The sequence below is a fragment of the Nycticebus coucang genome, chromosome 21 (assembly GCF_027406575.1).
Source record: "Nycticebus coucang isolate mNycCou1 chromosome 21, mNycCou1.pri, whole genome shotgun sequence".
Lineage (NCBI taxonomy): Eukaryota > Metazoa > Chordata > Mammalia > Primates > Lorisidae > Nycticebus > Nycticebus coucang.
In genome coordinates this window covers 45,443,019-45,457,613 of record NC_069800.1, presented here as the reverse complement: position 1 = coordinate 45,457,613, position 14,595 = coordinate 45,443,019, and the positions used below count along the sequence as shown (strand labels likewise).

At 52.3% G+C, this 14,595-nt stretch overlaps 1 protein-coding gene across 1 annotated transcript; it reads right to left on the bottom strand.

The window, feature by feature from the left end:
* Positions 1 to 9,423: 9,423 nt before the first annotated feature.
* Positions 9,424 to 14,452, bottom strand: SLC32A1 (solute carrier family 32 member 1). Its single transcript, XM_053574696.1, has 2 exons — positions 13,600 to 14,452; positions 9,424 to 11,337 (listed from the first exon to the last, which is right to left on the bottom strand). Exons 1-2 carry the CDS (start codon positions 13,990 to 13,992, stop codon positions 10,150 to 10,152), a joined length of 1,581 nt encoding a protein of 526 aa, XP_053430671.1. The 5' UTR covers positions 13,993 to 14,452; the 3' UTR covers positions 9,424 to 10,149.
* Positions 14,453 to 14,595: the final 143 nt, after the last annotated feature.

Sequence of the window (14,595 nt, the reverse complement as noted above, 5' to 3'; positions counted from 1 at the left end):
GTGTGTGTGGTTTTTGGACACAGGGCTAGGTTTGAACCCGCCACCTCCAGCATATGGGACCGGCACCCTACTCCTTGAGCCACAGGCGCCGCCCTGTAGCTTTTTATTATTAGTTCATTTCAATGAATCTTTATCTGCCAGAACCCAATCTAGGTTGGGTTGAAGACATGCACCACCAAAGAATTAGTATATATGCTTCATCCTGCTGTCCCAGAACTATCATCAGCCAGAAGCTTTTATATGAGTGTGTGTGTGTGTGTGTGTGTGTGTGTATAATTTTTTTTTTTGAGACAGTCTCACTGTGTCACCCTTGGTAGAGCGTCGTGGCATGACAGCTCACAACAACCTCAAACTCTTAGGCTTAAGTGATTCTCTTGCCTCAGCCTCCCAAGTCACTGGGACTACAGGCGCCCACCACAACACCTGGCAGTTTTTAGAGATCAGGTCTCACTCTGGCTTAGGCTGGTCTTGAACTCCTGAGCTCAGGCAATCCACCCACCTCGGCCTTCCAGAGTGCTAGGATTACAGATGTGAGGCACAACGCCTGGCCCAGAAACTTACACTTCACGTTAATTTCTTGGCTTGGCAGTTTTAGACTACACAGGCAGTTAAATTTAAATTCTAAGCTCATGTGAGGTACAGGGTACAGGCTTGTGATTACTAATTCTCTTGTGAACTTTGTTTTTTCACCACCACCCCCCCAATAAAACAGACTGACAATCATCTGACAATTATCTCAGTCTTTTTGCTGCATTGTGGAAGAATTAGTTTTTAGCTACCTTTTCAGTAAGTGCATGAAAAGTTCTTAGGAGGGCTTGGCTTTATGCTGAGGCATGGTTCTAACTTTCCATGTCCCATGGACAAACCGTCAACTGTTGTCTTCTGTAGGTATGAAGGCTAAACTTCTAGGTTACTGATGACAATAAGCCACCCCCAGGCAAGCACTCATATGATTCTCTTCCTGTTTTCTATTCTTTCTTGGTTGCTTACATCTAAACATTTCCTTTGCTCTTTTTTTTTTTTAATTAAGCTTGTGCTATATGATTTCTTTTTAAAGCTTAGCCCTACATTTAAAACAATGTCGTATTTTATCCAGCATTGTTTTGTTTCATTTTTTTTTCTGAGACAGAGTCTCACTTTGTCACCCTCAGTAGAGTGCCGTGGTGTCATAGCTCATGGTGACCTCAAACTCTTGGCCTCAAGTAATCCGCTTGCCTCCTGAGTAGCTGGGACTATAGGCACCTGCCACAATGCCCGCCTATTTTTTCTTTTCTTTTCTTTCTTTTTTTTAGAGATGGGGTCTCACTTTTGCTCAGGCTGGTCGCAGACTCTTGAGTTCAGGCAATCGACCATGTCTTCCTTCCAGAGTGTTAGGATTGCAGGCATGAACCACTGTGCCTGGCCATTAAGCATTTTTAGAAATCAGTAGCAACGTACTTTACAAGTTATCTATTTTACCATATTACTGAAAATGCAGGTTGTAGTTTATTCCATACTTTGGTTACTTTCCACGTCTATCAATCACTTTAATAATTAAGTGCCCATTACTTTTATACTTATGAATCTGCCTTCAGGTTGGAATGACATTATCTGTTCATATTTCCCTGACTCTTGTTCCCAGTTGCTCACTCAGGAGCTTCTGTAGGCATTCAGTCATTTCTTTTCCCGCCAAAAAGTCCCTTGATATTCTTGGACATTCCTAGGAGACCTCCCAGGACCCTGAATCCTGTGGCCCTCTTTTCCATCTCTTGCTGAATCTTTCCATGATTTCCCTAGAAGGTCAGTGTCCCGCAACTTCTCAGATACTCTTTGTTGGTTGGGAGAGGGTGCTTTTCTACCCCTATTATGTTTGACTTGAAGAGCCTCAAAGCAGTATGATTTGGCACTCAACGTATTACAGAGATTTTTACAGGACAGCTTTATGTTTCTACTCAACCCCTCTTCCTATAACTAGCCATATAACTCCATTTTTTGGATCAGTGTATAATTTAGTGTCAGATGCTGCTTGAGTTTTACAATTTCCCCACCCCAAGCCTGTCTTTGGTATTTTCTCTTAGAATTATTCCTGTCCCATGAGGCTCCTTGCTGCCTCATGCCAATAAATATCTTTCTCTTTAATTTTAGGTTTCACCATGCTTTGTCAAAACATGCAAATCAACTTCTAGTGGTCACACCCACCAAGTTGCTAGGTGATGGCCCAAGAAAAGGCATTTGCTTCCTCTGAGATCCTCGCTTAGTCCCATGTAGTGCCACCATAACAGAATACATTGGATTGGGTACTTTATGACAAAAAGAGGTTTGTTATATAGCTCACAATGCTGAACTGAAAGTCCAAGATCAGGCAGTCTCTTACAGCTTCAACTCGTGGCAGAGAATGAAAGGGAAAGGTGTGCAAAAAGACCAAATTTTGGACCAAAAGGACCAAACAACCTCCTTTCACAGTAATTAATCCAATCCCAGAAGAATGAGAACTCATTCCAGCAGGAGGACACTAATCTATGCATGGGGGATCTGCCCTGTAACCCAAACACCTCCCACTAGACCCCACCTTCCAACACCACCACACTGGGAATCAAACTTCAACATGGATTTTGGCAGGAACAAACTACATTGGAACCATAGCAGCAGACAAATTGACAAAGCCCAAAACAGGAAGTGGGTCTGGGAGATTAGCAGCCCCTCCAGGAGTTTCATAACGGCTCAAGCAGCTTTTAGATGTGGGGGCTCCTTCCCTTTAGATTTATCTGGTCTTGAGAGAGTTCAGTATTTTTATTGAGGGTCCTCTTCACTCTCAGCTAAAATTAGAAGTCTCTAGAGCCTGAGACATGGGCCAAATGACACTGCGCTCACTGGGGTCTCTAAGACCCATCCCAGGGTCCCTGTAGCAGATCCCATGGAGCCCTGTGTATTCCCCTGGGCACTCACGGCTCCCATGCACACCGGCCCACTGGCTTCTTACTTAAAGGTACTCTGGCTCTCTGAGGGCTTTCTCAGGCTGCAGGAACAGGCTGGGGCAGCACAGCAAGGCTAGAAGTGCCAGGGCATTTGCACCCCTGAGAGCAGCCATAGCTGATGGAAGGGAACAATACCTCAGCTTCCTTCCCCTCCAATGTGATTACTCAGAGATCTCAGATGTATTAGTCTCCTCTCACTCATAGGGGCTTCCCTGCCCATATACTTCCCAGAGTTCACGTTCTTCCTTTCCCTTCCCTGTCTTCCTTCTTCTCTGAGCTGCTCGTGCTTCCTGGTATCCATTCCCACGTGAACTCCATTCAACTGTGTCCTCTGTGAGCCTAGTGTCAGAGTCCATTGCTTGGGGAACCCACCCTGCCACAGCCCCTCTCAGTCCTCGCTCTCGTTGCTGAGCCTCCTCTCTCTGCAGCTTCCTGTGGTCTGCTCACTTCCGGTGTTCTTGGATTCCCTCCTCAGCCACCCTCTTCACAGTAGAGGCTCTGTTTCCCAGTCTTCATCTCACTTTTCTTTGAGAAGTTTCTAGGTGAGTTTCCTCCACTCTGAGCTTTAGAAACAAAGAGTACTCACATCTCCCTGCCTGGCCCAAGTCAAGATGCTGTTTGTCCGGAAAAAGGAAACAAACTCTTACCACTTCCTACTTCTTGAAGCCTGCCCTTCCTCAATTTCAGGACATCATCCTCTTCTTAATGTTCTCTTGTCTCTTAGGTTATATTTTATTATCCTCCTCTTCCTTTGCCTGACCTTTAAATATTGCTGTTGCCCAAGGTCCTTGGCCCAGTGCTTTTCGTATTTATTTTATTTTTTCAAAGATGGCATCTTGCTGTGTTGCCCAAGCTAGAATGCAATGGCACAATCATAGCTCACTGTAGCCTTGAACTTCTGGGCTTAAATGATCCACCCACCTCAGCCTCCTGATCAGCTGGGGCTACAGATTCACAGCACCATGCCAAAATATATATTTTTAGAGACAGAGTCTTTTTGTATTATTGGTCTTGAACTTCTAGGCTCAAGCAATCCTCCCGTCTCAGCCTCCCACAGCGCTGGGACTACACGCTCAAGCCACCATGCCCAGCCTTTTCTTATTTTCATCCACCCTTCTGACTGACCTCATACTTTCCTGTGACTTAAGGGCTATTAATGTATTGATAACTTTTTTTGAAAATACATTAATCTATTTATTTATTAAATGAAAGGTATTAAGAACATTCTGTAGGCCAGGTCTGTGTTGGTAGAGATACAGTAGAGAGCCAAACAGAGAATATCCTTGCCCTATGTTTTCTGTGTGTAAAGATCATTGGAATGGGCCCATTTATCTTTCTTTCTTTCCTTCCACTCATGCACTGATTCACTTATTGATCCATTATCCACTGACTCATTCATCTATCATCTATCCTTTCCTTCACTCACTGATTGATCTATTCATTGGCTCTTCCATCCAACCATTGGTCTGGGGATCAGGAATCTCTAAAACACTCTCCATTTGATTCTGATTCACCCAGCCTAGTACTTGCTTGTGGATAGTTATTTGGGGACTAAATTTGAAGTGCTGGGCAAGCAGGAGCTGTCTTAGTTTAGCTTTGCCCCCGAAGCAGATCCTGAGATGAAGATTCATGTGTGGTTGATTTATTTTGGAAGTGATCCCTAGAAGTACACGTGAGGAAGTAGAGAAAGAGAGATGGGGGTTGTGAAGCCAAATAAATAAAGGGTGCCTTGATGAGATCATAGACATTTGAGGTTCAATCCTGTTGGTCTTCCATGAAACTTTATGGAAGACTTCAAATAATCCATCAGAGGAGGAGATAGGCATTAATCACTGGTTAGTTGAGTGTTGGGGGTGGGGGGTTGTTAACTCCTCAACAATTCTGAATTGTGCTCTCAAGGACTCCTAGAAGGCCTTCGGGGAGATGAGAAAAGAGATGGAGACACCAGAAGTGGCTCCTGGTCCACAGCTTCAGATAAACTGAGGTGCATCTAGGGGACATGGGGCGAGGCAATGACAACTATCATAGAGAGAATGTCTGTCTGTTTACTGCTGCATCCCTGGGGCCTAGAACAGTCTTCAGCCAAGTATATGGCTATAGCGGGTGCTCAGAAAGTATTTGATAAATCCTTTTGCCTGCCAGACCTTAAACCAGGTACTGGGTAACACTAATAATTCCTTTTTTTTGAGACAGAGTCTTACTGTGTCACCCTCAGTAGAGTGCTATGGCGTCACAGTTCACAGCAACCTCAAACTCTTGGGCTTAAGCAATTCCCTTGCCTCAGCCTTTCTTTTTGTTGTTGTTGTTGTTGTTGTTGCAGTTTTGGGCCAGGGCCGGGTTTGAACCCACCACCTCCGGTATATGGGGCCAGCGCCCTACTCCTTGAGCCACAGGCGCCACCTCTCAGCCTTTTTTTTTTTTTTTTTTTTGCAGTTTTTGGCCGGGACTGGGTTTGAACCCACCACCTCCAGCATATGGGGCTGGCGCCCTACTCCTTTGAGCCATAGGTGCCACCCCTCTCAGCCTTTCAAGTAGCTGGGACTACAGGTGCCTGTCACAATGCCCAGCTATTTTTTTTTTTTTTTAGTTGTCGTTGTGTAGCTGGCCTGGGTTCAAACCAGCCAGCCTCAGTGTATGTGGTCGGTGCTGTAACCACTGAGCTACAGGCACCAAGCCAACACTAATAATTCCTTTAATCCCTCCTAGCTATCCCTCCTTCCCAGTCTAGACTCTGTACTGTCCTCTCTACAGCATCCTCAATGTTTTCACTGTTTCTGTTCCACCCCAGAAGGGTTGCCAGGGGCTTGTGGAATTGTCAAGCTCCCTCCACTTCACCCCATGTGTGGCTCTGCCAGATCATCCTGCTAGCATCCCTGGCCAGAGGCCCTGGGCTCACCAGTCCCTCCTGAACCCCACACTGGCAGAGGTGGTGCTCACAGCATCACTGTGGAATCAGTTATAGTCAGAATTTTGAAAAGTCTGGATCCAGATCTCTAGGAGGCAGAGCCATTGGCCTTGGGAGCAAAATTTTAGAGGTTCCAAAGAAATAAACAAATCAGCAAGCAAGATAAATAATATTGTAATGCAATATTTTTAAAAATCAAAATTAATGCAGAAGTAAATCAAAAATAAATCATGATATTCAAAATAACATGATGAATAAAATGACACAGTTTGAAATAAAGAATGGCATTTTTTTTTATTCTTATTGTTTTGCCTCAGACTCCAATACAGTTCAGCTTAGCGCTGCTTCTGATTTTGTGCTGTCTAAATGTCACTGTAATTGATCCTGCGTGCTTAAGGTGGCTCAGTGAGCAGGGCGCCGGCCCCATATACCGAGGGTGGTGGGTTCAAACCCAGCCCCAGCCAAACAGCAACCAAAAAATAGCCGGGCGTTGTGGTGGGCGCCTGTAGTCCCAGCTGCTCAGGAGGCTGAGGCAAGAGAATCGTGTAAGCCCAAGAGTTAGAGGTTGCTGTGAGTCCTGTGATGTCATGGCACTCTTCCGAGGGTGGTAAAGTGAGACTCTGTCTCTACAAAAAAAAAAAAAAAAAAAAGAATTTTGGAAGGAAATATACTGCTGTCTGCAACTTTAGAATGCATTTTTTTAAAAGGTAGATTCATAGAAGGATAGCTGGATAGATGTGGTGTAGATACAGTGTTGTAAAATGTTAATCATTCAGTCTAGGCAGTGGGTGTATGTATGTTCATTCAGTGTAGAATTCTTTCACCTTTTTTGTATGTTTGTTATTTTTTATAATAGAAAAAATAAGAGAGCAATGGGAAGGATACCCAAGGCTGGCCCTGAGGTCAGACCGGCCCCACTCATGAATCCCTGGCTGTCTAGGGCTGGACTTCCCACCACGCACATCCCTTGCCACAGTAAGGTCTGAGCCCTTCAAGGGAACTGTCCCCTCCTTGACCAAAAGTCTCTCTGACTTTTGTCCCTAAAGTCCCCCCTGGAATAGCAAGGCCTGGATCCCCTCCACTTCTTGGATGGTCCTTACAGAGTCCATTTGGCTCCCTATCTCCCTCTGAGGTCCCTAAGTCCCTGGGATAAGTCATGTCATATAAGAAAAATATAGCATCCTTCTACCTTGGGGGCGGAGGGTGGGGCAGAAATGACCAGAAGCCCACCTGGGAAGTGTTGAAAACCTGAAATAAAGCGATAGAAATAAGCAATAATTATCAACGGGGCAGAATCATTCAGGATTTGGATGTGCAGGAGAGAGTTTACCCCAATTACAAAGGGGGAGAACATCTTTGAGGCAGGCAGCTTTTACTCTCTCACTGCTAGAGGGCAAGACAGTGTGGTCTTGGGACTGGTGGTTGGGCTCCTGGGTTCTGCCAAGGCCAGAGGCTGGACGGTTGCACCCACACACCTCTGGGACCCATGCAGGTAGTGACAGCTTGTCAGAGTGCACAGCTCCTGGAGCCAGGATGCACCTTCAGAACTGACCCCAGAGGCTTGAGGGGGTGAAACCAGATTGTACCTCTTCTCACTTCCACCAGCCTGACAAGAGCTATCTGTTTCCTTGGACTACTACAAAGAACCCACTGAGAAAAGAGCTTAGGGCTTCCCCCTTTCAACATTCACCTAAGCACTCTGGTGGTGGGGGTGGGTGGTTAGGGTTTCAGACACGGAGCCCATCTTTTCCTGCTCCCCATTGCTCCCAGTAGCCCAGAGGGAGTCTGGGTGATTGGTGTCCTGCTGAGAAGGTTTTAGGGTTCCCCTTGGGGCATCCAGGGGTCTGGTTCTTGGTCTCTGTAAACTTCAGGATTCGCACTTCTTCCACCCCTGGACAAGGGATGCTGCAAGCTGAGCACGAAACCTGGAGCCAGGATCAATGGAGCGGATCCAGGCCAGCCACGGAAATGGCAGCTGCTGCTGGAGCCTGCCTTGTGTCTGTTTGTCCTTTTAAAGACTGAGCTGGTGCGGAATGACGCTCTCCCCCCTCCTCTTCCTCTGTAGAAGTTCGGGCTTTATCTGAAGGCCAAAGCCTGAGCTCGGACAGTGAACCCCAGGATCCACAGACCCTCTAAGAAGCTGTGGGAGGTTGGGCAGGGGGATGAACAATCAGCGTCCACCCAAGTCCACCCCCCACCCCCTGGCCTGGGAGACATCAGTGGTCAGAGAGGGACTAGAAACAGAGAACCGCCTGGCTAGTCGTGGATCCTGAAAACAACAAAAGGGAACTCGGAGAACAGCAGCAGACATCTCAAAGGGCCCTTTTAAAGCAATAGAGGTAAAGTGCCCCAAGGGCACCGGGCACTGGATCCTACCCTTCTCCCCCTTCCACAACCCCTGCTGTGGCGCAGAACCAAGGTGGTGCCAGGTCACCTCTATTGCATCACAGAGCACGCCCACACATTTACAGAGGTGCTCTCTACACTCGGTACAGTCTCCTCCACCCCACACTTGCATCTTCGCTTAGCCTCTCATACAGGCCCCTGGCAGCCCACTGGAAGAAACTGCACGCCCAACTTTGGGTACTCCCGAGTTCTTTGCCCTGCACCATTCGCACCAGGAGTAATAATTCCAAAAGAAGCCTCTGCCTCGGTGGTGGCTTCTGCCAGTGAAAGAGGACCTGGGAACAGCCCAGCAATCTTGCACTCCCAGCTTCCATCTGGAAAGTCTGACCCTGACCCTTCAATAGTCCTGTGATAGGTGCTCCTATAGACAGAGCAGGTGCTGCAGCCCAGTCGGATCTGCACCCAAAAAAGGACTAGACCTTTTGGGCAGTTCCGGCAAATATATTCTCAAATAGGCTCTGGGAGATCAGGGACGACTAGGATATGAATGGCTCTGGGCTGTTGATTCTAAAGAGCCATTTCTTTGCTGTGGCTGGGTAAACTTGAGGGGTGCTTCTCTTATGTCAGAGATGCCCTGGAGGCTGGGTTGGCAGCTGGCCCTGGGAGTGAGGGTGGTGAAATACACAACCCACTTCTGACTTGTTTTTTAGCGCTCTTCCCAGGCTGCGATCCTGTTGTGGATTTCTGCGGGTCCCTCTTTATTACCTTACTCCACCAGAGTAGACGGTAAGTTCCAGGAGGGCAGGACTGAGTTTGTCCTGGCACCCAACAGGGCCCCAGCCCCGATATTTAATATTTGTTGAACAGACTTATAGGGTTTTGTACATAAAAGCTCCCCCCACCTCGCACACCCCTCAGGATCCTCAGGTAAGAGGAAACTCAAATTCTCAAATGGACCCGCCCCAGGGAAGAGATTCTGAACAAAGTTTGTCCTGGCGACTCGGGACCGCTACTGCCTGCTTCTCTACCCAGCAGCTGAAGTGCCTCCTCTTGGTCGGACCAATCTCGGAGGTCCAGGCCACTCTCCCGGGACCCTTTTAACATCACTCTGCTCCTCCGTGTCTCCTGCTTCACTCGGCCGGAGCTGCTGCCCCCACCGCCCACCGCGACAGGATCCCGGCTGGTGCGAACGCACAGAATCCATTTGAGACCGCGTACGCCTTTGTTTCTTCTTTATTTGCGGATATAATTATGCACCGCACTCTAAATTAGAGATAGATTTTTTCTGATAATACATTTCATCGTATTCACCACGAGCACACCACACGCACAGTAGAACAGTTCCACAACCTGATAAATTGCACAAGATGAATTTGGATTCCTGAAAACCTGCAGGCAAGCCGGCCCTGCCGCGGCTTATCGCCTCCCGGCTTGGTCGAAGGAAATCGCCCACCCGAAATTGATTTAGCGGTCAGCCTTTCCGGTTGCAGGGTTGAAACGTCTCCAGAATGGGAAGCGCTCTAGCTGGAAACGGCTGGACGCTGTAGATTCCCAGCACTGGATGGATATGAAATGTCCCCCCAAGGTCAAGTTTCTGCGCCTGCGAGCTGCGACCCCCTCTCTCCCTTCTAACCCCCCTCAGTAACTGGAACCAAATTGTCAGGGCCTCTCCTAGGAGGGCAGAAAACCCTGCCCACAGATACGCCCCGCTTCCCCTCCCCCAACCAGAGTGTTGTGGAAAAGAAAGGACAACAGAAACGCCGACGCGATGGGTCGTGAATCCCTAACCCCTCCCACCCCCATCCCCGAATAATCAGAAACTAGGACCCAGAGATGTTTAAAGCTTGGCTTCCCAAGCGCTGCAGCAGGGCGCACGAGGCTGATGAGGGTGGGGCGGGGGGAAGGGAGAGAGCGCGGAGAGCGGCCGGGGCTGGCCCCTGCGCCCTAGTCCTCCGCGTTGGTTCGGTAGGCCTCGATGAGGCCCTCGAGGGAGTGCACGAAGCCCGACACGCTGCAGATGCCGCCGATGACGAAGATGGCGACGTCGAAGAAGACTTGGTGCCACAGCAGCTTGCGCCAGAGCAGGCGCAGGTGGAAGAGGCTGGGCAGCAAGAAGCAGAGGCCGGCGCCCGTGAGGCTGCCGGTGAGGCCCATGAGGAGCGCGAAGTGCGGCACGTAGATGGCCATGAGCAGCGTGAAGACCACGAGCGCGCAACGCAGCGTCAGCCCCCACGACTTCAACCGCCCGTCGCCGCCGTAGCAGGCGGGGAAAAAGGCGCGGCTGCCTTCCTGGAAGAGCGACTTCTCCAGCACCTCGACGGCAGCGAAGAACGGCAGCGGGTAGGACAACAGCGCCTTGGCCACCAGAAAGATGTTGACCACCGCGCGGATGGAGCCGGGCAGGTTATCCGTTATGACCTCCTTGGTCTCGTCGGCCCAGGTGAGGTAGGCGACGAGCGCGAAGAGGCCCTTGAGCACGCAGGCGGCGATGTGCGTCCAGTTCATCATGCAGTGGAACTCGCTGGGCTGCTGCATGTTGCCCTCCAGCGAAGGCAGGAAGATCTGCGACGTGTAGCTGAATACGATGATGCCGATGGAGATGGGAAACTTCTTGACATCGATGTAAAATTTGACCTTCTCCCAGGCCCAGTCGCGCGCCCGCGAAAGACAGTACGCTATGACCAGGATGTTGATGACGAAGTGGGCCAGAGTGCACAGCAGACTGAACTTGGACACAGCCTTGAGGTTCTTAAGGAAGGCGCAGGGCAGCAGCACGGCTGTGGCGATGATGGACCAAGACTTCTGCGATACAGGCAGCCCCGGGAAGCTGTTGTACATGAGGTTGCCGCTCACCACCACGTACAGGATGCATGTCATCACCAGCTCGATGATTTGAGCCACGTTCACCACGCGGCCGCCCAGCGTGGGGAAGCGCGGAGCGCAGCAAGCGTTGGCTATGGCCACATACGAGTCCCGCACGCGCACCACCTCGCCGTCCTCGTTCTCCTCGTACAGGCACGCTATGAGGATCTTACCGGTGTAGCAGCACACCACAGCAGCGAAGATGATGAGGAACAACCCCAGGTAGCCGCCGTGCAGGATGGCGTAGGGTAGGCCCAGCACGAACATGCCCTGTGGAGCGGAGAGGCAACCAGACGGGGGCGCTCAGCGGCCGTGGTCGCGGCAGAGGGGACCTGAGGGCGTGGCTTAAAACTACAGACTGAGTGGGCTCTAAGGGGAGTGAGAACTGGGCCTAAACCACAGGGCAGGGGAAGTTAGGCTGTAATGAGGGTGTGGGTAGGAGGCTAACCCGCAGCCGGGTGGCTGAGTCCAAGATGGAAAGGGAGGTGTTTAAGGAATAAAAGAAAAGTGCGTGAACGGCTGCGAGATAGGGGAGGGCTGAGAAAAAGGAAAATTCCCTCGCGTGGGGTGGAGGTTGTTCCTGGAGACAGAACCAGTTTGGGAGACCAGGAAGGAGATGAGAAGGGGAAAGGGGAAGCGGAGTCGGGAAAGGGTGCTGAGGAAGGTAGAGGGCTGGGTCTGAGCCACAGGAAAGAAGGGGCACGGGATTTAAGGTGGAGCTGGAATGGGGTTGCACAGAAGCTAAAGAGGGAAACACGAGTGACTACGCGACAAAAAGAAGAAGGAAGCGCTAAAGGCACAGGGGGAGGGAAAGAAGATAGGGTTGAGAGGAAAGGGGGAGAAGGTGGAGCAAAGCCAGGGAGGCAAGCACGCGTGAAAGTGAAGGTGCTGCGGAGGGCTTTGGGGAGTGGGGTGCAGCGAGGGAGGAAGAAGGGTTGGAAATCAGGAGTCTTAGGAGAAACCGGAGTTGGGTTGGGCCGGGGCCGGTCCTGAGGCTGGCTACTAAGTGGAAATGGCAGGAGGACGCAGGACGAGGAGCTCCCCCGCCCCCCGCACAAGCCAAATCAAGCAGAAGGCTGGAACCAGACGATGTGGGGTCAGACGAGAAGTCCGCGGAAGTAGGGTCTATAATCCACGTGGGGAAGAAGAGCTAACGAAATCTAGGGTCCTCAAGGCCCGCGAGCCTCCAGCCTCCAGCCCTGGCCTCCCTCTGGGCCTACCAAACGGAGCCTTGAAAGACGCCCTGGGGAAGGCGCGGGAGACAACGAAAGCGGTCGTGCCCCCCGGGTCGGAAGATTTCGGTCCCTGCTCTCTGGTCCTCTAGGGTAATCTCTGGAGGTAGAAAATCTGAAGGGAAGCCGTCTCGGGGCATCATGCGGTGCCGGATGGAGTACCGCTAAGCCCAAGACCTGGAGCAACGCATTGGCGGCCTCCTGCTTCCAGAAAACTGCGTCCTGCGCCCCAGGGACCCTGAGCTCCAGGGACGCCGCCCGGCCAAACCGCCAGGCTGAAGCCTCCTCGGCCTCCAAAACCTGGACCTGCCCACCCAGGTTCTGGGGGTCGTTGTGAAGGCTCCAGAGGCGCCCAGGGAGGAGTCTGGCGCCGCCTGGTGGGGAGTGGGGGGTTGGGAGTAAGGGGAGAGGTGGCGGGCCTAGAGAGCCCGCTGATGCTTAGCCTCTGGAGGGGCTTCACCAGGGTCATACACCGAGGAGCTGGCCGCCTCTTTACGGTGCAGCCGGGATTTCAGGTAAGAGGGGTGAGTGTGTGCTCGCTGGAGTGCAGCGGACCGTAAGTACTGGTGTGGGCACACGTGTGTGCGTTCTCGTGGGCAGGCATCTATGTCTCCAACAGGGCTGCACAAGAGGGAGCAGGTTGGGTCCTGCCTGCATGGGTCTCTGCGTGTGTGCTTGTTATGTTCAAGCGCGTATGTATAGATATGTGCTTCTGTGTGTGGGGACGTAAGGGTGTATGCAGGTGCATTTGGGGATAGTACTGTGGCCTATATATAGATGCATGTCAGGTGCGCCTGTGATTGCGCGTTTGTTCCGGGGAAGGGGGGCTGTGGGCATGTGTGCCTGCCTGTACGTGTGCGCGTCTATTCGTGTGTGTCGGGGGAGGAGACACCCAGCTCAGCGATTTCCCCCTCTCCTTTCCTTCTGAAAAATACAGCTGTGAATCCATTCCAGAGTCCAAGGCGATACAGTTCCCTCCAATCCTGATTTTCTTTCTCCCTCATCCCTTCCCGCTTTCCTCCCCTCGTTTCCTTGGCTTTGCAGTGTTGGACAGGTGTCTCTGAGCGAACATCAGTCTAGCTGTCCTGCAGCTGGCGGGAGGGGAGGTGGAAGAGGGCGAGAGACACCGCCCGCAGGCGCAGGTCCCTACATAGGGGTGGGAGGGATTGAAGAAAGGGAGATTGTCGGTAGGCACAGGGGTTCCCTGGGCCTTGATTGCCGTGAGACTCGGTTGGGGGCAGAGCCCGGCACGCCGAGCTGGGGGCGGGGGTACAGGCGGAGCTGGGAATCCCGCGCTCACCTGAATGGCGTTGGTCACGTTCCAGCCCGCCTCCCACGCCGTGATCTTGGGCTTGTCGTGGCCTCCGAACTCGCCACCAGCTCCCATCGCCTGGTCCTTGGATCCCGAGGGCGGCAGGGGAGCGCCGCTGCCGCGCTGATAATGGATGTCCCCCTCGACGGGCGGCTCAGCACCCTCGTCCCCGCAGGGCTCACCCTCGGCTTTCAGTATGTCCATCTGCAGGCCCTGACGGTGCTCAAAGTCGAGGTCGTCGCAGTGCGCGAAGCCCACCGCCTCCTCATCAGTGGCCGCCTGAAAACCCATCCTGGCGAACATGCCGCTAACCTTGGCTTGGGATTTGTTGGACACGGATGTAGCCACATTGGACAGCTTGCTGCGGAGCAAGGTGGCCATGGTGGCGGGGAGGCCAGAGGAAAGGACAGGAGCTGGGGATGCGGGGGACGCGGGGCAGGACGGTGAGGCCGCTATCTCCGCTCGCTGTCCCCGCTGCTGTGCCCCGGGGCTCTCTGGCTCATGACCCCCTCGGCTGGCGTTCGAAGCTCGCTCGGGACCGGACCGGGCGGCGGGCAGAGGGACTGGCGGAGCGGCGGCGGTGACTAGTGCACTGCGGTGCTGCCGCCGGGCGCAGGCTAGGCTGCGGAGGGCGGCGGCGGCGGCGGCGGCGGCGTCAGAACAGCTACGCGAAGCTGGCGCGGCGCCCCCCTCCCCTGCGCAGCCCCGTGCGCTCCCGCCCCTCGGAATCAGGAGGTGCGGGGGTTGGGGCTGCAGAGGGGAAACACTGGAGGCAAGGGGCGTGAGGAGGGGGCAAGCCGAAGAGAAAGTGGGCAAGGAGGGATTCAGACGTGAGGTGGGGGCAGAGAAGGGCGCCCTTGGGAAGGAGGCGGGAAGGAGCAACCGAGGGAGGGAGCATGGAGGGCGGGGATGAGGGGGCGAAGTGCTGCATTTCTGGGGGAGGTGCTAAGCTAGGATCCTGGCCCTTCCCACCTCGTTGCCGCA